This window comes from Armigeres subalbatus, chromosome 2, assembly GCF_024139115.2.
Source record: "Armigeres subalbatus isolate Guangzhou_Male chromosome 2, GZ_Asu_2, whole genome shotgun sequence".
NCBI classification, from domain to species: domain Eukaryota; kingdom Metazoa; phylum Arthropoda; class Insecta; order Diptera; family Culicidae; genus Armigeres; species Armigeres subalbatus.
In genome coordinates this window covers 284,092,793-284,116,283 of record NC_085140.1, presented here as the reverse complement: position 1 = coordinate 284,116,283, position 23,491 = coordinate 284,092,793, and the positions used below count along the sequence as shown (strand labels likewise).

Below are 23,491 nucleotides of genomic sequence, written 5' to 3'. Positions count from 1 at the left end.
TTGAGGACCAACGCGCACTGGGAGTTTTCGAAAGGAAAGTGCTGCTCGCCACCTATGGTGGGGTGCAGATGGCGGACGGTGCGTGGAGAAGGTGAATGAACCACGAGTTGCATCAGCTGTTGGGAGAACCATCCATCGTTCACACCGCGACTGCGGTGGGCCGGGCACGTAGCCAGAATATCGGTCAGCAATCCGGTAAAAATGGTTCTCGACAACTATCCGACGGGAACAAGAAGGCAAAGTGCACAGCGAGCAAGGTGAATGATCAAGTGGTGGCGACTTGCGGACCCTCCGCAGACTGCGTGGTTGGCGACGTACAGCCATAGACCGAGCTGAATGGAGAAGACTTCTAAGCGCTGCACAGACCATTCCGGCCTTAGTCTGAAAATAAATAAATAAATCATTATTTCAGAATTGATTCTTATATTAGTTGAATGAGTAGAATATTGCCTATTCGACTATAATTAGCTTTGAATTTAATTTATTACAAGTTAGATTCCTTTTGTTGTAAAATAATTGAGAAAACAAACATTTGATCTAACTTTAATTTACACCTAGTTCGTTATTCTCATGCGTTATTTGCTTTTAGTCATGGTTTGAAAAAATATTAATTTAAAATAGGGTATTATTATGTGCCACGGCAAGTTTATGCTTTATTTATGCATGAGATTTCCTTCCTCCAACTCTTATACGCCTGCAGGATAGTGAATAAATGTGGGCCAAATCATACGTTACGTTATGAACCGACAATTTAACACCTATTACGTATTGCAGAGTAAGGCTTGTGACGAATACTCCAAGCCGCGGGGTGTACTGTGTTCGGAAACGATTTTATTATACAAAATTATGGAAAAAAGTGCGGGATCATCAATTTGAAATTAGTTTTTATTTTTAGAACGAGAGATACATAGGGGAAATGTTCCGATCTCCATCTCACTGTACATATATCCATCTCATCGCTAAACAAAGAAGTACGGTACCAAAATCGTCGCTTTTTTTGTCAACATGCGTGCTCACTGCTGAAAAAAATCACAAAAATAATAAACAAACCAAATTCCTTACCATTGCTTTGTTTTTGATGGAATGGAAATAGGAGCTATGAGATGAATTGGCGAACCGTTCCCCTACTTAATTTGTAATAGTGGCCAAGAAACACAACGTTTGAACAAAAATGATGTATTTTGTTCTAACGTTTGAACCCAACCCAGATCAGATTGAAAAAATGTAAAAGGATAATTTGCATCTGCAAAGAAAATAATTATATTATTAACATCCGTCCTAAATCGGTGCACCATAAATTCATATTCATAGCAAATTTTCATTCCGATCGTTCGTCATTTTCAGCTATTTGCGGACCGGGCCGAAGAGATGCACACATTTGCGGGTAAACTTCACTGCAATAATCGATGTATCCAGATTCATCGGAAAGGTGTTAAATAATGCATCCGCATATCGGGGAATTGCTTTTAACAAAACCAGGCAAACCATTACAGTGAGGACAAGCTCGGATTCCCATGCATAAAAGATGAACAATGAAGTGCTTTGGCTTAAACATTCATATGGTGATGGCATTTGTTACATGTACCGATGGCACAAGATCACAAAAGATGAGCTGGGCGAGCAAGCACAGCTTCTGGGCCTGACTGGCAATAGCCGATAAGGAAGTAATAAGTCACATGTTGTAGCGTTGTCTGTCGCCCTTGCATCGGCAGCGCCTTGCAACGCAGATTTTCCTAGCGATGCACATTGGGGAACGTCCACGCAAACAGAAGGCCAAAACACGATTTTCTTCAATGTAATTATTTGATTTTTGTATTTCAATTGATATTGCTTTGTTCATGGTTACTCTCGAAGGAGCAATATTGATAAAACAAGTTTCTTGTGTTAATTTCAATTCCAATTTGATTAGATATTGTCACTCATTGGAGAGCGGAAATTCCTCGCATGCAGAATATGTTTGAGCGAATTATTTACAGCTTTTCAATATTAACTATGATTACTGAATAGTGAATTTATAAATCATCCTCTGAAGCCATGTTGGAAAACATACGCTTGTCATTCTGATGCTTTTAGCTTAAACTTTTATCGTCAAATAAATAAACTAATTTTTGTTTGCATGTAGATTAAATAATATTTTTTTCAAGGTCGAAAAACGACAGGTATTCCCCTGCAGGCAATCGGATTCGAACTCCGAACAGTTTCTAAGGAAAAATGTTAGACTTTTTTTCAGCAAGCGAAAAAATACACTATTGTCAATTTTTGACCAACTATTAGCTTCCAGTGTGATGGACGAGACGAGTCTCCTCCATCCAGCAGTCTGGCCGCTGCAAAGCTATTTAACGTCACACTCCCGAGCACACGGATTGTGACTTCGGATCGTCATTGTGACTGCCCGTTCCAAGCGGGTGGTTCCGATATCTTAATCATGCAACAAAGCGCACCTGTCCGCATCGTTTCTGTCGTCACATCACTAGAACGCAGTATGTAGGTAGGGTTGTATATGCCTTCATCGACTAAGAAATATTCATCACAAGCTACTGCTCTTTGCTGGAAAATCGAGCTGCATTGACTGCATGCAGGTTGCATACAACGAAAAGGGGAGGGGTACTGACGTTATTGATTTCTTGACTCCATGTTCGCCTCCGAAGGAGTTGTAGATAGATGGCCACGAGAATGAGGCTTATGGGTGAACCGGCGATGCAGTTGCCTTTTCCTAGCCTGCAGGTAGTCTCGTGAATCAATCGTTTGCATATATTAAACAGAAGGGTGTGGTTGTCACTTGTTTGCCCTGCAGAGTGTCTGCTGTGGGGTGCAAAAGGGATGGCTGGCGTATGTAACTTACAGAGTGCAGTGCTTGCAAGGAGTTGCTGTGTTTGCTCGGTGTAGAGAAGCTTTCATGATTGGATCAAATATTGTCCCACAATTATTATTACTATCAATACCTAAACGTGATAGATAAAACTGTAATGGAAGATCAGTTATAGACCTTTGTGGTATCATATTACTAAATTTTATCGTTTTGATTGCCTGACAACTGCACTGTTTCTATACTTCAGCCAGCACAGTGTTTTGTTTTGTAGAAACTAGGGATTGAAGTCGAAAGAGAATGAAAAAGTCTCTCACTTATCATCTCTGTATTCATATACGATGTGTAGTATACCGTGAGAGACTTTTTTCCGCAAGCTGTCATGATAAAGAACTAATGTGGGGTTTGAGGAATTTCTTTTTAAAAGCTCCAAACGCGAGGAGTACTGGTTCTGATGATACATCTCAGCTTATACACAGCTATGCCGTCCCCAACACAAAATGAGCGAGAACAAAGCGAGAATCATCACTTCTCGGCTGTTTTTTCGCACTTGTATACAAGTTTGATAAATTTGTTTTCATGGCTTGCTATGATTCGGAACAGTTTTTGCCTTTCTTTCCCTTTCGATCACTGGTGGAGGAATAAGAGTCCTGCAGCCGTATTCCGAAGGTTAAGAAAAATTGAAAAATTGAAAGCTTTAGCTTAGCTTTAGCTTAGCTTTAGCTTAGCTTAGAGCTTTAGCTTAGCTTTAGCTAGTTTAGCTTAGCTTTAGCTTAGCTTTAGCTGCTTTAGCTTAGCTTTTTAGCTTAGCTTTAGCTTAGTTTTTAGCTTAGTTTTAGCTTAGCTTTAGCTAGCTTTAGCTTAGCTTTTAGCTTAGCTTTTAGCTAGCTTTAGCTTAGCTTAGTTTAGCTTAGCTTTTTTAGTTTAGTTTTAGCTTAGTTTAGCTTTGCTTTAGCTAGCTTTAGCTTAGTTTTTAGCTAGCTTAGCTAGTGAAGTTTAGCTTGAAGCTTTTAGCTTAGTTTTAGCTTAGCTTTTTAGCTTAGCTTTTTAGCTTAGTTTAGTTTAGCTTTAGCTTAGTTTTAGCTTTTAGCTTTTTAGCTAGCTTTTAGCTTAGCTTAGCTTAGCTTAGCTTAGCTTTAGCTTAGCTTTTTAGCTTAGTTTAGCTTTAGCTTAGCTTTAGCTTAGCTTTAGCTTAGCTTTAGCTTAGCTTTAGCTTAGCTTAGCTTTAGCTTAGCTTTAGCTTAGCTTTAGCTTAGCTTTAGCTTAGCTTTAGCTTAGCTTAGCTTTAGCTTAGCTTTAGCTTAGCTTTAGCTTAGCTTTAGCTTAGCTTTAGCTTAGCTTTAGCTTAGCTTTAGCTTAGCTTTAGCTTAGCTCTAGCTTAGCTTTAGCTTTCCATCTGGAACTTGGCCTGATTTTAAATTTAGCGTTCTATTAGCATTTCCACAGTTATTTGTTGGAAGTTTTCAATGCTTACCATAACATGAGTATGTATCTTGAGTGGCAATTAAGTACAATGGATGCATGCCCAGTGAACCAAGAATATTTCCCACATTATTCAACACTTATTATGGAAAGTGAAGACACAATTATACTTTCATCCCACAAATCGAATTTCTCCCACAAAAATTTCGAAGAAATTTAAATTCTCGTTTTCTTCCTCATCTGTCAAGAAAAATTTTCCACGCTTTCGTGGGAATTCCAAAATAAAAAAAAAATGGAAATTCCTTCGAGAATTTCTTTTCTTACAAGAGATTGTTTGACCGGAATTCGGCTGCTGGACCCTTGACAAAATCTCCCCTCCAACAACGAGCAAGAGGGTGGCTCCGCCCTCTGTTAGCTGGAGCGTCGAGGCATCGCTGGCGGAGAAGGGATAGTCAGATTGTCGAGTACGACAAAGAAGCGCGGGTCGATAAAACTCGGTCGCGACAACTAGAAATCAACAAATCTCGGGTACTTTTTCAAATCGGCGTATGTAACATTTTAATCAAGCTGAGAAAATGAGCTTGAAAGTTTTCAGATTTTATTTTTATTCCTATTTAGAAACTAATCATTTTTATTGCAATTGAATACACTTCAACGATACATTATGAAAAGGTTCATCGTCACTGACCCTGAAATCTGCACCGCGTGTGAACATTTCAGTTATTTTGATAAAAATATATGTTACAACGTTCTGCAACAGATAAATCACATACGTCGTTTTGATACGTCAGCATGACCGAGGACATGCTACTTTCGTCGAAATGTTACGCTGCTCCGTACGCTGCATTGTGGATACGTCGAAATGTTGCGTCAAGTTGAAACGTTTCCAAGTTGAAACACATCCATTAAAAGATGTATGCGCTATCAACGTTCAAAATTTTACATGATTCCTCAATTTTCATTTTACATTCTGTCCTGAAATCCTGAATCAGCTGAACTTCTACGCCGCGGAATGGACTCTTCGGTCCTCCATGTACTTCAGCTAGACTATGTATTACACAACCGTTTAAAAGGGTCTTTTTTAGAATTGCCATTTCATCCGTCACCAGGTGAAGCAGTAATTGCTCCCCTTTGTCTTCTTCTTCTTCTTGTTCTTCTTCTTATTGGCATTACATCCCCACACTAGGACAGAGCCGCCTCGCAGCTTAGTGTTCATTAAGCACTTCCACAGTTATTATCTGCGAGGTTTCTAAGCCAGGTTACCATTTTTGCATTCGTATATCATGAGGCTAGCACGATGATACTTTCATGCCCAGGGAAGTCGAGACAATTTCCAATCCGAAAATTGCCTAGAACGGCGCCGGGAATCGAACCCAGCCATCCTCAGCATGGTCTTGCTTTGTAGCCGCGCGTCTTACCGCACGGCTAAGGAGGGCCCCTAACTGCTCCCCTTTGACAGTAATATTTATCACCTTTTGTTTGATTGTTTTACCCTAAAGCACAATTAGGGAAAATCATCTGTCTAGCGTACTGGGATCGTGGCATCAAATCCAACCGAAGTAATAGGGGAGGAGAAGACCTCCAACTGTCGTCGAGAGAAAAAGTAGAATCATTGGAATTTCACACGGTGTGATATAAGAAATGAAGTTTATTTTTGTTATATGTAAAACAAAAAATAAAGAAGTTTTTCAAAAAATCTTGGTTTAATGGGTTAGAATTTTAAAAGCACACAAAATGGACATGATATGTCTATTTTTATATTTTTTTAATGTTTTTTCGAAAAAGCATGTAATGCTCAAGATTGATGTATTTCTAACCCCACAAACTAAAAATTATATCACTAAATTTTCATTCCATGTCAAATTTCCATGATTCTACTTTTCTCGAAACTTTTCCAGGTGGCAGCACTGTTGAAGGAACCGCCCCCATTGATTATCTCCGATATTTTTTTTTTCAACTAAATCTTTCACATCGAGTTTTAGACATTGTAATCATTGACCATGTCGGGTGGCCAATATCCGGAATATAGGCAATTAACTTTGAATGAGTGTCTTTTATTATTTTTTAATTATTTGATACCCTCACCATATACGTAATTCTGCGTTCAATTTGCGGTCATGTCTCTGATACAACCTTCTACTTTTTTCTTTGTGAGAACTAAAGTGACTGAATTATCAGTTGTCCTACAAACATATTTGCTTTCAACATGCTCAAAAAGTTATTCAAATTTTGTTTTAAGTTTGATCCATGAATATATTCACTCTGTTCGAAAAACTGCTTCCAGATTATCATTTGATGTGTAATGGCGCAATATGAAAGAGTCATCTAACATTTTCAACATTTTCGAATTGTGTTATGATAAAGAAATTGACAATTTAAGGACCACCACCAGTACATGCATACTAGATGTTGTTCACAAGATCTTAAGTGCCATTAGCGTTCTTATATTATTATTATGCTTCTACTGTCTAAGAGCTTGGGTAAATTTGACGTAACTTTGAAAATGAATTCGATTCTAATAAACATAAAAAAATATAATATTCTCGAGTTCAACAGATTGCACCCTCATTATTTGACCTACTACATACCTTAGCATCAGCACTTTATGTCTCTGATTTATGATTCATCATGATCATACGAGCAAACTGCTTTTCCCAACTTGTTCATTCTAAGCCATCTAATTTGCCGAGTACCAACCTGTCTACACAACAATAACCGTAGCCGTGTACATGCGGGACCCATCTCCGACCTCCGGCTCGGCTGCTAGATGCGAAAGGCTTCGACCGAGATCGAGGTCGTTTCTTAGACAAACTAAAACACACGGCCCCACATGGAACAATAAGTGCTGCGTGGAACACATTTTCCAACTTTAGACGAAAACCCATTATCCTTCCCCCGCTCGAACTCACACTAACGGATGAAAACAGGTGTAAAATGGTAGAAAGCGTTACCCAACCCATCCAGCTTTACGCCAGTTTTTCCCGTTGGACTCGTCACAGCACGGAAAACACAGAAGGAGAAGAGCACCCATCCGTACAACAATCACTAACAATATGGCTTTACAACTAACTCCCAAAGCTGAGAAAATGTAGAGCCCTGTTGGTTGGGTCGTTCCATCCAGTATAGTATCTGTTTGCTGTTCGGTTGAGACGTAGTGCACGCTGCATGTGTTTTTGTTGGGCTACGGCGGAGAACAGTTTTTGTTGTAAACTTTCTCCACCGAACAAACATTTGAAAAGTTCACCTCCGCATGCTCTTGCTGGCTTGCATTATGCTGGGATGGGTATATAAATATGTGCGGGCCGAGCATTCCTGGGGATTACTACCGGGACGGCAAGGATTTCACTTTTGGGCTAGCCTTTTCGCAGTAATATATTAACTATGTTCATTCATATTCTGTGTCCATTGATGGCGAACATTGTAACGCAAGATGGCGTTCGGCTGCCGAATCAATCAACAAATTGGCTATTTTAATCATATAGATAACTCTGGAGATTTGTTTAATTTTCCATATTTCGCTCCTGCATCCATCTTATCTTGACTCACTTGCCGTGACTCAAAATAACAGAACCTAAATTCGATCCCAGTTGCAGCCGTTAGCATTTTCGTAGACGAAACATCGTTTATCACTTCTTGCTCAACTTTTCAAAAGGACCTAAGTAACCTTTTTTTCTTGAATTAATTTGAGAACTGCAATCAAAAGCTCTCATGGTGTTCTGTTGACTGCGCTATTCAAATTCATGAAAAAAATGTTACTTAGGTCGTTTTGAAAAGTTAAGCGAGACTTCCTCTCAGCATGTGTTTTCTAAGAAAACTTGGGAACGGCGTTTTTTTGCTATTCACATTCGATCAAGAATTCATATGAAAACATCCACGACAATAGCAGCAACAGTAGCTGATAAATGATAGACCGGGCCTGTTCGCGCGATTCACTCTTCTATTCAACCTTTTCGGACACCGTAGAAATCAATTAGACTCGCGACGGACTTGATTGATACACTTTATTACGCGAACAGAAAACTACAACTTTATTGTGGAATTGAATCACGGATAGCATCCGTACGGCGCGACTATTTATTTCCAACTAACTTTGTGCCCTATACTCAGCTGTGTATCTGACCAGCTGATTGCTGATCGAGTAGCGATAGGAACTAGGTATATAAAACCATAACAATCAAGCGACCGATCATATCTACGAAAACATGAAATGGGCCAAGATTAACAGTGTGAGGAAGAAAGACAAATACACTTGCGACTGTGTGGAACATGTGTTTGGTCACTCATTTCGCTGTATGCTTTAGACTGGCGCAACCATAACCGGCCGCCTTGAAATCCCTAGTTTCAAAACCTCCTGCTCTAACCAGTGTGTGTTTTCAACAAATACGGTAAACAGATGTTCAATATACTTCTTACAAACTATCTATATACTAACACTGATGCTGTAATTGTTGATCCAGGTGCCGGAGCTTCGGCACAACGATGACGGCGATGATGATTCCGTTTCAACAGATGTGGTATATGTAGTATTCACCGACTGATGCTGATCGCTCGATGATTCAGACGTGCAGTTCATTGTTGTTCGTTTTCCTCGACAAAGTGAAGATTAGATGTAGTATCGTGTAGAAATTTTGGTAAAACTGGAACAACTTACCTGGCAGACAAATAACAATGCCTGAATTTGTTCCGTTGGATAAAAGCTGTCTGCCAGGCCTCGTGATTTGATGATAAGGTTGAGTAATGCCTAGTGGACTGTAGAATTCATTGATGTTGACTTGACGTTGCTCTTCCAGATTTCCATGCAAATTAACAATGATGTTTCCGATTGATGACTTGTTGATGCTGCTCTGATGACTTGACGTTGACCTTGGTAGTTGCTTTGTGGTTGACTCACAACAGCTTCTTCTTGACAGTGGATCCGATGAACCAAGAAAACGATTTAAAAATTGACTCGATGGATGACGGTGACGATTTACGGCGGATGCCGGCTTGAACAGCCTTCGAATAAACGGAGATTGAACCTTCTACTATTTCTTCGGGGATGACTGGGACGGTGATGTTGTCGATGATTAGTTTGCCTGGCAGACAATTTGTGGTGCCTGATTTGTTTCTTTTTGTGATTAGTTGTCTGCCAGGGATCCAAAGAAGTGGTGGTAAGTTGAATTCTGGACGTGTGTAATGTAGAGCTGAATAATGCTGATATGGACGATGCTTTTCAGGACTTGATGACTTGATCAGGCCGCCTTCTACCTGACTTCTTGACTCTGGTTCCGTTGAACAAAGACGTTTACGAGACGAACGAAGACTTCAACGAATAAACTGGGACTTGACTCTAGACGATTTTCTATTTATACTGAGCGACGACTGATGATCTGAACTCTCCGAATGGCACTTATGGGCCGTGCCATGACTTGAAATACAGCAGATGTGTAGATCGACTTGGGTTACACTTGGTGGTACTGAGGCGGTCCGTGCCGTTGTGCTGATGGTCTCTTAATAAAATGAGAGGGTGCTTTTTAGTCTATAATACTGAAAATGAAAATGACTTGCCTGGACGGAGGCCCTAGGGCCTCCGTTGGACGCCCGAGCGGCGCCGATGATCCTCCCCTCTTGTTTAATTTTGAAGAATCGGAATGCATTGATGTGTTTGTTTGACGAAGATAATCACAGTACGAGTTCAGGGAGGCAGAATTGCGCACTTCTACCTCTGTTGATTGCATCGAATTGTACCTCAAAATACCAAAGGTGTTTTTGGATTTTAATCGCTGGACAAGACCAAACACAACCAAATAGCTAGACTGACTGACGAAACTAAATTCACATGCAACTTCCACCAACGACAACGACACATATTACCTCAGTTTATGGACATTATTGGACGTAACACAACTCAGTTCGTTTGAGTGTCATATATTTGGCCAAGCCAAATTCAGGAGGCATGTCTGAGGAAAATGAGATGGTCACTTTTTGAATATTAAACGAATACATAACTTACTGGGCGTGCGGGGGCTTTTCAGCCCCGCCGTTGGAGGAGTCCTAGTTCTCCCCGTCGGATGACGAATTGTCGTGTCTGATTGGCAGCACACAGATCTTGGATATCGCTCGCTGGTAACTGCCATCTTTTGTCCGAACGGTTACAACTCTTATGTTCCCGTCGGAGCCTGGGTGAATATCTGTCACCCGTGCCAATTGCCACTTCAACGGTGGCAAATTTTCCTCCTTGAGGACAACCATAGTACCAACTGTGATATTGTCCCTCTGCCGCGTCCATTTTGTCCGATTGTGGAGATTGGACAGATATTGTTTGGACCATTTTCTCCACAATAGTTGGGTAAAATCTCGCAGCTTTTCCCAAGCCGAGAGCCTGTTGTCCGGAATGCCACCAAGATCGGGCTCCGGAATGGCCGCTAGTGGCCGCTGAATCAGGAAATGTCCTGGTGTGAGAGCCTCAAAATCGTCTGGATCGTTGCTGATCGGAGTCAGCGGCCTGGAGTTCAGGATTGCTTCTGTTTGAGTCAGGACCGTTTGCATCTTTTCGTATTCCAAGGCACGTGTGCCAATAGTCCGCTTGAAAAGATTCTTAAATGACTTCACCGCTGATTCCCACAGCCCTCCGAAATTTGGTGACCGGGCTGGAATGAACTGAAACTCGATTCGTTCTTCTGCTGCTTGGCGTAGTACCGCATCCGAAAATTGTTGGCTAGCGAACAGCTGGGCAAGCTCATCCAGCTTCCGCCTGGCGCCAACGAAGTTTGTAGCATTGTCGCACATTATAAGCGACGGCTTGCCGCGACGTGCCGAAAATCGTTGCAATGTCCCAAGAAAGGCTTGTGTCGTCAAATCTGCCGCTAGTTCCAAGTGTACTGCCTTGGTAACTAGGCACACATACACTGCCACGAAGCACTTGATTGGTCGTGCTCGACGTTGTGGGTAGAACACGTAGAATGGACCACAGTAGTCGACTCCGACCTTCTGAAAGGGGGAACATGGCCGCACTCGCTCTGGAGGTAAATCAGCCATCAGTTGGTCCTGAATTTTAGGTTTCGCACGAAAACACTGGACACATTCGTGGACCACTTTCCTTGCGAGGCTTCTGGCGCTCGTGGGCCAGAATTGCTCTCGAACAGCCGATACCATCTGTTGCTGACCAGAATGCAAGTACTTCCGATGGTAATAAACAACGATGAGTTTTGTGAGGGGATGACGGTGATCGAGGATGTACGGATGTTTCCGACTATCAGGTACGGCTGCATTATTCAACCGGCCGCCAACGCACAATATACCGTCGACAAGTTGTGGGTTTAGTCCAGCTATTCTCGAAGAGTCTTGCACCTGATCATACTTAGCGATGTCCGCCAATTCCTGAGAGAAACTTTCTCGCTGGGATTTCTTTATCAGTCTTTTGAGCGCTTCGTTGTACTCCTGGAAAGTGATGTAGCCGACTTTCTTGTCCAACCGATTTTCTGGTGAAGAATTCCATTTGAATCGAAGGATGTAGACTGTCAGCCGTACCAGATCTGCTAGCGACGATCGAAGACCAAATATCTCGCTGGGTAAAACTGCTGGAAGTACAGCGACGACAGCCTTTTCTTCCAAATCTACCTTGTTGATGCCACTTTCGTTGATCTGCTTGGAATCGGGCCAGTATTTCTGATCCAACATCAGCCAATTCGGTCCGTGGAACCAGCGCGATTCGTACTGCAGTTGTGTCGGCGACATGCCACGAGAAATAATGTCTGCAGGATTGTCTTCTCCAGCAACGTGATTCCAGTCACTACCCTTTGTAATATGCTGGATTTCGGAGACGCGATTCGCCACAAACTGCTTCCATCTTGAGGGTGACGATGACAACCAGCACACGACAATTGTTGAATCAGCCCAGAAGTAACACTTGGCGACAATGTTGATATTTTTGGCGACCTTTTCGTACAGGTGTGCCAGGAGCAGTGCCGACGACAGTTCTAGACGGGGAATGGACAGCAACTTTTTGTTTTTCTTTAAATTCTCGAGCGGAGCTACTCGAGATTTGGAGGTCAGCAGATGCACGTGTACGCTTCCGTCTGCTGTTACAGTGCGGATGTATATGCAGGCACCGTAAGCTTTGATTGAAGCGTCGCAGAAGCCGTGGATCTCAATAAATTTGTTGCTGCAACTAGTTCCTATCCATCGAGGAACAGTGATCTCTGCAAGACCTACCAAATTCCGCCGGTACTCACGCCACTGCTCTTGTAATCGTGCGTTCAAAGGATCGTCCCACTCGCAATCGTGTTTCCAGAGCTCCTGCAGGAAAATCTTTGCTTGAACGATGACCGGGCCTACTAGACCCAGCGGGTCGAATAGTCGGGATGCATCCGACAGGGCGCTCCTTTTGGTAATTTCTGCAGACTCATCCCATTCTGGCGAACTAAACCGGAAGCAGTCGGTGCTGGGCTCCCAAGTCAAACCTAGCGTTTTCACAGCAGCGGTCGATGAATCCAATTCCAAAATCGATCGCTCGTCTCTCAATTCCTCCGGCACCGCTGACAGCAATTCTTTGCTGTTAGAATTCCATTTTCGCAGAGAGAATCCCGCAGATTGCAGCAGTCCTATCATCTGACCGATGAGCTCTTTCCCACCTTCTATGTCGTCTACACCAGACAGCATGTCATCTACGTAGAAATCCTTCCTGAGGATCTTGGCAGCACTGGGGTATGCCTCTTGGCCTTCATTCGACAAGTGCTGCAGACACTTTGTGGCTAGATACGGAGCTGATGCCGTACCGTACGTAACCGTGACGAGAGCGAATGTCCGAAGCGGTTCCGCTGCGCTATCTCTCCAAACTATCCTCTGCAACTGCTGATCGGCTGGATTTAACAATATCATACGATACATTTTTGCTACGTCTCCTACTAGAGCGAACCGGTGAGTTCGGAAGCGGAGTGCAATGTCCACTATCGTGTCCTGAACAACGGGTCCCACCATCAGAGCATTGTTCAGAGAAATTCCGCTGGATGTCGGGCATGACGCATCGAAAACGACTCGCAACTTTGTCGTTGTGCTATCCGGCTTAATGACAGCATGATGAGGCAAGTAATACGATGATGCACTCGTTTCTTCTTCGGAAAGCTCTCGCATGTGGCCCATTGCTAAATATTCGCTCATGAACTCAGCGTAGTGCACTTTCAACTCCGGATTCATTGCGAACCGCCGCTCCATCCCCATAAAGCGCTTGATTGCTGTGGATCTTGACCCGCCTAATTGCTGGATCACTCCTTCTTTCTTAGGCAGCGTAACTACGTACCTGCCTTCTTCGTTCCTGAACGTTGTTCTGTCGAATATTTCTTCACAAGCAGACTCTTCGACCGAAAATGTAGTGGCTGAATGACAAGTTTCCACTTCCCAGAACCTTGAAAGCTGTTCTTGTATCTCCGCCGTTGAACACACGTGAACTACCGAGTACGATGCACTAACAGGAACTTCAGGAACAAGACCGGAAATAATCCATCCAAATACGGTGTCTTGCACCGTTGGACCATCATCCGTAGCTTTCCGTCTTTCCTCCTTCAGCAGTTCCATGTAATATTCAGCTCCGATTATAAGATCGATCGGTCCTGTCTCGAAGAACCTGGGATCCGCAAGAAGCGCCGAATCTGGGAGATTCCACGTTGTAACAGAGAAGCTTGCCGTAGGCAGTGACACGGTGAGCTTCGGCAGCACATGGAACTGCATTTCTTCGGCAAACGATGAAATATTTACCGATCTTGGACTAACTACGGCGGTAACCAGCCTGGTGGAAGCAATTTGAGTCGATCCAATGCCTTGAATCGCCAAATAGACTGGCGTTTCGTCTAGCTTGAGTTTGCTAGCGAAACTTGATGTCATTAGACAGTGCTGCGAACACGAATCCAGCAGCGCTCGTGCCAGCACGGATCTGCCATAGCGGTCTCTAATGCTGACCAAGGCGGTGGATAAAACTATGTTTTGTGTCGGTGTTATGGGGAGGGCTACATGTGTTTGGCTTGTGGTGGCGTGTTCTGTGGCTGGCTGTGTGTGTGAGTCTTGTGTATTGGCAGTGTTAGCAGTCCGAGTATGTTGGTTCGGTGGTGTAAATCGCTGTTGTGGCTGTCTGTGTTGTTGGTTGACTGTCGGAGGTCTTGACTGCGTGGGTGGATCGGAGGATCTAGACTGTTCAGTGTGCAGCAGTGTGTGATGCTTCTGACGACACTGACGACACGTTCCCTTCTCGCACGTTCTGGCAAAATGGCCCGGATATAAACAATTCCGACAGAGTTTGTTTCTGCTGGCAGCCTCAATTCTGTCCGACACACTCATACGCTGGAATCTGACACACTGGAACACGGAATGGCGCGGTTCGTTGCAAAACCAGCATTTCACCGTCGATTTAACCATTGTATTGCAAATTGCAGGACGTGACGACCGTTGCTTGTTGGAACTGACGGTATCGACTGGCACCACAGATTGCAATACGGAACAGTGGCTCTTCAGGAAGTCCATCAAGTCTTTGTACTTCGCCACTTCCTTGCTGTTGTGGTGGGTTTCCCACTGCCGTAAAGTCGCCAAGTCCAATCTGGTACACACCATGTAAGCCAGAATGGTGCTCCAATCCGACGGCTTCTCTCCGATCTTCTCAAGCATCTGCAGGTTCTTCTCGAAGTCACCTATTAGTTGGTTGAGTCCTCCATAGCTTTCCTTCTTGAGACTCTCCACGGCGAAGAGCGCATCGAGATGCGCCTTGACAATCAGCTTCTTGTTCTCGTAGCGACTCTCGAGCGATTTCCATGCTACCTCATAATTGGCCGCAGACAATTCAATGGAACTCACTTCCTGAAAAGCGTCGCCAACTAAAGAAGACCGGAGATAGGTGAACCGATCGACATCCGAAAGGAGGGGATTATCGTGGATCAGGCTACGGAAACTGTCACGGTATGGCACCCAGTCGTGAATCTTCCCACTAAACGATGGCAGCTTGATCTCCGGGAGTTTCACTTTTGCAAACTGGGATGCCGGCTGCTGACTTGTAGAACCCACCGATACATTGGAGCCCACCGTTTTGAAGGCCACTAGGTCTGCCTTTAGGGAATAAAAGCTGTCTTCGAATTCCTGCCTCACTTTATCGTTCGCTACCGTCAACGCTTCTTCTTCTTGGGGATTGCCCTTCTCAACTGCGTCTTCTAAAAGCAGCTCAATCTCCATACGAATATCGACGAACTGGCCATATACCCTCTCTAATGCCTCCAGACGTACACAGACCTGTCGCGCATCTCTACTTGCTTGATAACTAGCGACGAACTGCTGAATCCCTTCAAGCGACTTCCGGAGCTGATGTTCCTTTTTACTCAATGTTCGGAGATCTGGCATTTTACACTTCACTGGCACTTGAACAAAGCTTGGGAAACACTGCTCTCATATAAAATGCACTCCACTGCACAGGCGAAGCCAAGTTCACAACACAGCACTTTTTTGTATCACTTTGCACAACGATCGACTCGACGAACCACCCAACGCGACCACGGATTGACAGAACATGCCTCCCTAGTTGACAGCAGCAGAGGGAATCAACCTTGGAACCAACGATATCATGAAAACCAGCGAAAACCGAGACCAAACAAACTTTAATGGGCGGATAACAGGGCTACTGCTCGAAAAAAAGATGGACTCACATGCAATCAATCAATTTATTTGCCTTACAGCCACAGTGTTTACTCATGCAAATAACGCCACCACACATGCACTCTACTCCCTTTTTCCTTGCTCCGTCACTTAAACGTCTGTCCTGGTCCTGATTTGCTCCGTCTCCACTTTCAAAGGACATCAAAACACAGCATTTGTTCCGTCCCTGGATCACCAATCGACGCGATCTTCCAGCTTAGCAATCCACTTTGCTACAGAATGTCCTGGTTCTGGCACTGTATTTCCACTCGATGGCGCAGGCTCGCATCGAAAATGGTGAAACTATTCACCGTTCGCTTTCATGTCACCGTCACAATAGTGTCAATCGTCCATCACGGTTCGCGGGGATTGTTCGTGAACAAACACTTTTCGCTAATTGTCCGCCACACGTAAAATGTCCGAAAACTTTTGCCGGGAATGCTTATCCGGATCAAAGGACCAAATGTTCGCGCGATTCACTCTTCTATTCAACCTTTTCGGACACCGTAGAAATCAATTAGACTCGCGACGGACTTGATTGATACACTTTATTACGCGAACAGAAAACTACAACTTTATTGTGGAATTGAATCACGGATAGCATCCGTACGGCGCGACTATTTATTTCCAACTAACTTTGTGCCCTATACTCAGCTGTGTATCTGACCAGCTGATTGCTGATCGAGTAGCGATAGGAACTAGGTATATAAAACCATAACAATCAAGCGACCGATCATATCTACGAAAACATGAAATGGGCCAAGATTAACAGTGTGAGGAAGAAAGACAAATACACTTGCGACTGTGTGGAACATGTGTTTGGTCACTCATTTCGCTGTATGCTTTAGACTGGCGCAACCAGGGCCTAACATTTTTGCATACCATCATGCAATGCGTTTATCCCCAGAGCTAGAATTAGATGTAAGAGAGCTCGGAGCTCTCGGACTGTTTTCAATTCCCTTCGGGTGGTAAGGCGGATTATTGTTTATTTCATTTTACCATTTTATAGAAAGCATGGCTAAAAATCTCCGTAATTAATAACTGTGGAAGCGCCTATTGAATACTTTTACGAAGCCTAAATCCAGTTGGAAGATATCCGATAAGATACTGATTAAATTCGTTATTTGGCTTTGCTTCTCGATCGTTCAAAGACATGAACCGAAATATGAATTTGTTTTAAAGAAACATTAATTGAAGCAATCATTTACTTCATTTTTGCTTACTCAATTAGTTGATTAAACTCTTTTTTCTTTATTGATGCAAACTGAATCCCTTGAAGGTTTACAATCCATATTCATTATTTATAGATTTCATGAGTCACAAAACAATGGTTCCAAAGTCACGAGCGGAGAAAAACTGTTGAAATCTATTTTTATGCATGTGCACACGTCCTACACCCCAACCAGATTGTATAAAAAGACAAGAAAGGCTTGCCATACAATCTCTTTCTCCAACTTTTAATTTGATGGCTAACCCTGACAGGGATGGCTGGGGGCAGAACTTATTACATTATCCAGGCACCCGGGACAATAATGGATGCAATAGATTTTCCCCGGCGGTGTCTTTCGTCTATGGAAAGGAAAGGAAATCATAGGGACTGTGTAGTACGGTGCAAAAATAAATATTAATTCTAAAGTAATTAATTTCCTCAGGTACCCAACAATATTACAGCATGTTTTTACTTTGTGTTGCAGGAAGCCTCCAGATAGACAACAGCGAAGAAAGTGACATGGGACGATACGAGTGCGTAGCGGAAAACTCTGTCGGCACGGAACACACCAAGCAAACAAACCTCTATGTGAAAGTTAGACGTGTGCCTCCCACTTTTTCGCGGCCACCGGAGCCCATCTACGAGGTGATGTTGGGTGGCAACCTGACGTTAACCTGCGTAGCCGTGGGCTCTCCGATGCCTCTCGTCAAATGGCGGCAAGGAATTGATCAGGATCTTACACCGGAGACTGACGTCCCGGTGGGGCGCAACGTCCTGGAGCTGAGTAACATCAGACACAGTGCCAATTATACTTGTATCGCATCGTCAACCCTTGGGGTTATCGATGCCACCACCCTGGTGAAGGTGCAATGTATGTCATCCGACGAGTTATGAGATCAGACCACGAATCGTTAATAATTCGTTGTATCAATTTTGCAGCCCTTCCCGCAGCGCCAACCGACGTGACGATATCGGAAGTCACCGCAACGCAAGTTCGCCTAGAGTGGTCGTACAAGGGACCGGAAGATCTCCAATACTACGTAATCCAGTACAAACCGAAGAATGCCAATCAGGTAAGTGCTCCCCTGGGTGACCGGGGCCGTTGGAAATTGAAGCTTGTTAATTTTTCTTTGCCCCGGTGAAAATGCGCAAAGATGAAATTAATCCCCCGTAATTGACAGCATTATTAATGGTGTTTTTTCCTCTCCACGGCAATTTTTCTCTGGCAGGCGTTCAGCGAAATCAGTGGCATCATTACAATGTTCTACGTGGTGCGGACGCTGAGTCCATACACGGAGTACGAGTTTTATGTTATTGCTGTGAACAATATCGGTAGAGGGCCGCCCTCGTCGCCAGCCACGTGCACTACCGGAGAGACAGGTATTTCGAATTGGATCCAGCACCCAGGTTTATCCCCATCTTCACTTCCCCCCAGCTCACGCTTACCTTATCGCAATATCTATAGACCCCGTTCCCTTCGTCCTCAATTGCACCGACAATAGAGCGAAAAAAAACAATACACCTATTCATTTCATAGCAGCACCATTACCACCACCACCACCACCACCTACGCCACAGTATTGGGGTGTTTTCTCTCAGTTTTTTTTCCGATATCAAACGAACAGGTATCAGTTTCTCTCGTCCTATGTTTTCACAAGCGCACAAAATAACAAACACCGTCCATTAACACATCACACGTCAGTACTCATAGCTTCGCATTGTTGGGTGAAGCGAACTAGGGTGGGTTATAGTGTGTCTATCGGAACTGTGGACACTGATTTTTCCGGGTTGAGACAGGAGATGAAGCTGCGGAATATATCTTACGCCAAATGTTAATTCTCAAAGCGAATCAAAGTATTACGAATCAACGTAAATATCTCATAAATTAAGATAACTTAGAAGAAATAGTCTACAGTCCAAGTGGTGTGTGATATTTATTAAGTGGGAGGGTTCTACTACTAATATGAGTAATATATCCACATTGGAATTATATCAACTATACTGCCGTGAATCGCATATTTGTCCCATCTTTGCTGGGTTTCCTATTCATATGGGACAAATATGCGATTCACGGCAGTATAGTCATTTGGTTTCTTTTGGGAATTTTATGTTTGGGATCGTTCTTGAAGTACCATAATTATCTTGGGCGTTATAAGATTCCCTGCAAAATTTTAACATTGTTGTAATTTGAAACCTCAATATTTTATCTTGTCACATTACTCTAGAAATCTCCGATTTGTGGCTCTAACATACGGTGGTGTTTTGAAAGATTATGATGACATTTAGAAAATCCAAACTTTGTTCTATTAGTTATTGTTATAGTTTATAAGGTCAAATGTGGTACAATATCGTGAGTTTCGTAGCCATGTAGTTACCGACGTCAGTCGTCTAGACGCATATGTTGTGGAGTGTGGGTTCAATTCCCACCCTGGTAAGCAGAAGACGTTTTGTAAAGCGGAAAAGCCTCCACTAGTTCAATCGGTGTTGTGTAAAATCGCCTTTCACACACCACACCCTGAGTCCTGAATGGCAGGGAGATTATGCAACACGTTCTCATGCACACCATGCAAAGAACCGGAGGCAACGTCAACATGGCTACAAGGGAAACGCACCTGACAGAAAAGGAAGTGAACAAAAAGGAAAGGAATATGGATGGGAGAATAATGGGAAGTTTGGGAAAGGACCCTTGAAGAGACATACAACGTATACACGTACAAAAACTCATAGCTCCTTACCACAACGGGCTATGAACAACAGAATACTTTGAAGGTTCAGGTTTCTGTAGTCAATTTCACTTAGTAAGTGTTTACCATATTTTTGGAAACGCAGTTGCGCAGAAACTGAGTAGTTACATATAAGATGATAAGAAGTTCCATAATCGGATTCACAATCATCACAGATAAATGATTCAACACGTTGAATATTTGCCATGTGATAGTTGAGTCGGCAGTGACCTGTCAAGGCCTTGACTAAGACACTGCAATTCTGTTTAGACAGATTAGCTAAATAGTTTGCTACTATCGGAGATGGCTCTCGGATATACAATTTTGTTTGTCGACATGAATCCAAACTACTCCAATACCGTTTGTGCTGAGTGGAAGCCCTAGGGCTAATCAAACGCTTTACCCAACACTTAGATATTGGAATAGCTGGCTCAGGACCAATAAAGTCTTGTGATGCTCCAGTGCGGGCTAACTCGTCAGCCAGTTCGTTTCCAGCTATGGAAGAATGGCTAAGTATTAACTGAATTCAGTTCCTCAATTTGAGTTCGACATGCGATTGCCAACTTCGACCTTGAGTTGGCCCAAGCAAGAGCTTTAATAGCTGCTTGGCTATCTGAACAGAAGTATATTACTTTGCCCATAATATGTTTCTGCAATGCGGATTGCACTCCACACATAATGGCAAATATTTCCGCTTGAAAGACAGTGCAGTGTCTACCCAGTGAGTGGGGCTGTTCCAATCTTAGCTCACGCGAGTAGACACCTGCACCCGCTCTACTTTCGAACAGGGAGCCGCCAGTGTAACAAACAATGCTGTCCGACATACTTCTCTTCAAATAGCCAGATGTCTCATCCCGCGAGGGGAATTGTATTGAAAATGTCCTATAAGGAAAACTACTAGCGAGTGTGAGATCACTTGGAGCGAGGACAGTTCTGTCCCAATCAACCATGAGTTGTAACAACGAAGTGTGTGTAAAACTGCGGTTGACAGAATTCTCTTCCATGAAACCGAGAACCCATAATCGGTAAGTACAAGAAAGTGCTTCTTGTTTGAGATGTATGTGTAGTGGGACCACATCGAAGAGAACGTCAAGAGCAGCCGTGAAGATTATGGGACCTCAAAAGGAACCTCAAGAGCATTTCAGAAGAAATGAGGTCAGACTGATGGGTCTAAAACTCTTTGCTTCTTCATACAAAGCACGCCCTCCTTGTGGAATAAACTTTACAGTGACACAGTGAGTAAGAGTGAGTGAGTGAGTGAGTAAGAGTGAGCGAGTGAGTAAATGAGTAAGAAAGAGTGCATGAGTAAAATTGAGTGACTAAGAGTGAGTGAATGAGTATGATAGAATGAGCAAGAGTGAGTGAGCGCGTGAAAGTGAGTGAGTGGTATGAATGAGCGAATTATGCAAGAGTGAGTGAGTGAGTAAGAGCGAGCGAGTGACTAAGAGGAAGTGAGGGAGTAAGAGTTTTTTTCTTCCTAAGCAATGGAGGGGGAATCTGCTCAAAAGACATCCTGGGTTGTCCAGGAAGTGCGGGGTTAGGGACCACCTCCAACAGCAAACGAGGGAGGCAGGACTACATCCCGACCCGCTAAACCGTTTCCATTGCCGCCAAGCCCATCGTCCCTTCGGTACAACCAGAAAGTAATGCTTCAAAGGGGGGGCAGTGCACAACGCACCCTCGAGGTTGACTGCGTGTCCTTGCAGCATCGAACATCGTGACTCGCTTTTTCAGAAGAACACCATGGTATCGCGCCAGCGCATTGCCGGCTTTCCAGGTGGCCTTACCACGACCTATGCCCTCGGAAGGTGGGTCGACTTCGCGCCTGCACGGCTGGTATCAAGAATGATTATGCTGCGTGCACCTCAAATTGACCTCTCTGCGATAGGGCCTATTCGCCAACAAACAGAGGGACTTGCCGACGCGGTGCCTACGCCTGCCCCAGCCATGACGTGGGCCCCTTTCCGTCCTCGAACTCGGAACCCGCCCGGTTGACCGACGCCGCGAAAGCAACGATACCAAGTTGTTCTTGGCCGGGCCAGTTGTTCGATGAAGCCGACTCCGATCCCTTGGACCACCTCTTATTTGCGATGCCGAGTCCGGTGTAGATACTGTCTGAAGCAACCATGGCCTGTAAGAACCTGGGTCAGGTGGAAAGTGATTTCCTCTCTTGACCCACTTACCTATCTCCGGTATCAACCTATGTGTCCATCTAACCTTAGTGGAACTGTCCCACGCACGCTGCCATTTGACCATTGAGGCCAACCTGACAGTCCTACGGATGCCTCTCGTGCCGCGCATTTCGAAGCACTCTATGTTTTCACCGATAACGATATCAATAGGCATCGTGCGAAGGCGAAGTGCATCGTGCGACACGGTACGGTACGCGCTCGCAACTCTTAGGCACATGAGCCTATACGTACTTTCTAACTTCGTTCTGTAGCAGTTAATACGCAGGGCCGTGCCCCAAGCTGGCCCTCCATACCTCAGTATGGACAGAGCGACACTAGCCAGAAGCTTGCGCTTGCTGGCATAAACCGCAGAGCTATTGGACATCATCCGGGACAATGCCACTATAGCTGTGGAGGCACGCTTGCAGGCGTAATTGACGTGGCTACCAAAGGTGAGCTTATTGTCGATCATTACCCCCAAGTGTTTGACGAAGCGTTAAGAGGTGACCGCGTAGTTGCCTGCCCTTATCACCGCTTGTTGCTCCGACTTTCGGTTGTTAACAACAACCACCTCAGTCTTGTGGTGAGCCAGTTCTAACTTCCTGGAACTCATCCACTCCTCCACAATTGCGGTCGAGTGGGCTGCAGTCAACTCCACCTCTTCGATCGATTCGCCGTAGACCTCCAGCGTAATATCGTCAGCGAAGCCGACGATTACCACGCCCACCGGGAACTTCAACCTCAAGACACCGTCGTACATGACGTTCCATAACACCGGACCCAGTATGGAACCTTGAGTATACGGAACCCTTGAGTATACGCACTTCCGCCCGCCTCCGTGTCGTATACTGGTACTCGATCCTGGAAGTAGTTTCCGAGAATCTTGTTACTCGGGAATTCCAAGACGCATGAGCGCATCTGCAATAGCTGCCTAACTGGCACAATAGAGAACTCCCCTCCTCTTACGCTCTATAGCATTCTCCGCGAACTTGGTAACCGACAAGATAGCGTCTTCGGTCGACTTACCCTTTCGGAAGCCAAACTGGTTACTCGATGGACCATCCGCACCCTCCATGCTTATCAACAGCCTGTTGAGGATGATCTTCTCGAGCACCTTCCCCTCCGTATCAAGCAGGCATATTGGTCTATATGCTGACGGATTCCCCGGTGGTTTTCCCGCCTTTGGCAATAGGACCAAGCTCTGCCTTTTCCATGCTTCAGGGCAGACTGCCTCGTCCAGCCTCAGCAATGGCCACTTTGATGGCCAGGTTCGGAATACCATCTGGTCCTGGCGCCTTACCTACACTAAGGGACTGTGCAATCCCCGCAAGTTCCACCATGGTTACTCTTCCCTTGTCGGCCACCCTGGCCCCTAGCAGCTCCACAAAGTGAGGCCAGGGACTTGGGTCATGACGTGGGGAGAGCCCCGCGATGATCCTCTCCAGCATCTCTGGAGACCGCTCTGTGGGGGCCATCGCCCAACGTGTCTTGGCCATTACGACCCTATAGGCGT

General features: G+C 44.4%; 1 protein-coding gene across 3 annotated transcripts in view; it reads left to right on the top strand.

The window, feature by feature from the left end:
- LOC134212337 (tyrosine-protein phosphatase Lar) overlaps positions 1 to 23,491 on the top strand; it is a 612,250-nt gene that overhangs the window by 435,388 nt on the left and 153,371 nt on the right. For all 3 annotated transcript variants that reach the window (XM_062690096.1, XM_062690098.1, XM_062690097.1), the window contains 3 exons: positions 17,569 to 17,955; positions 18,024 to 18,157; positions 18,314 to 18,464. In XM_062690096.1, coding sequence (XP_062546080.1) covers positions 17,569 to 17,955; positions 18,024 to 18,157; positions 18,314 to 18,464 — 672 coding nt within the window. The remainder of the gene's footprint in view (positions 1 to 17,568; positions 17,956 to 18,023; positions 18,158 to 18,313; positions 18,465 to 23,491) is intronic.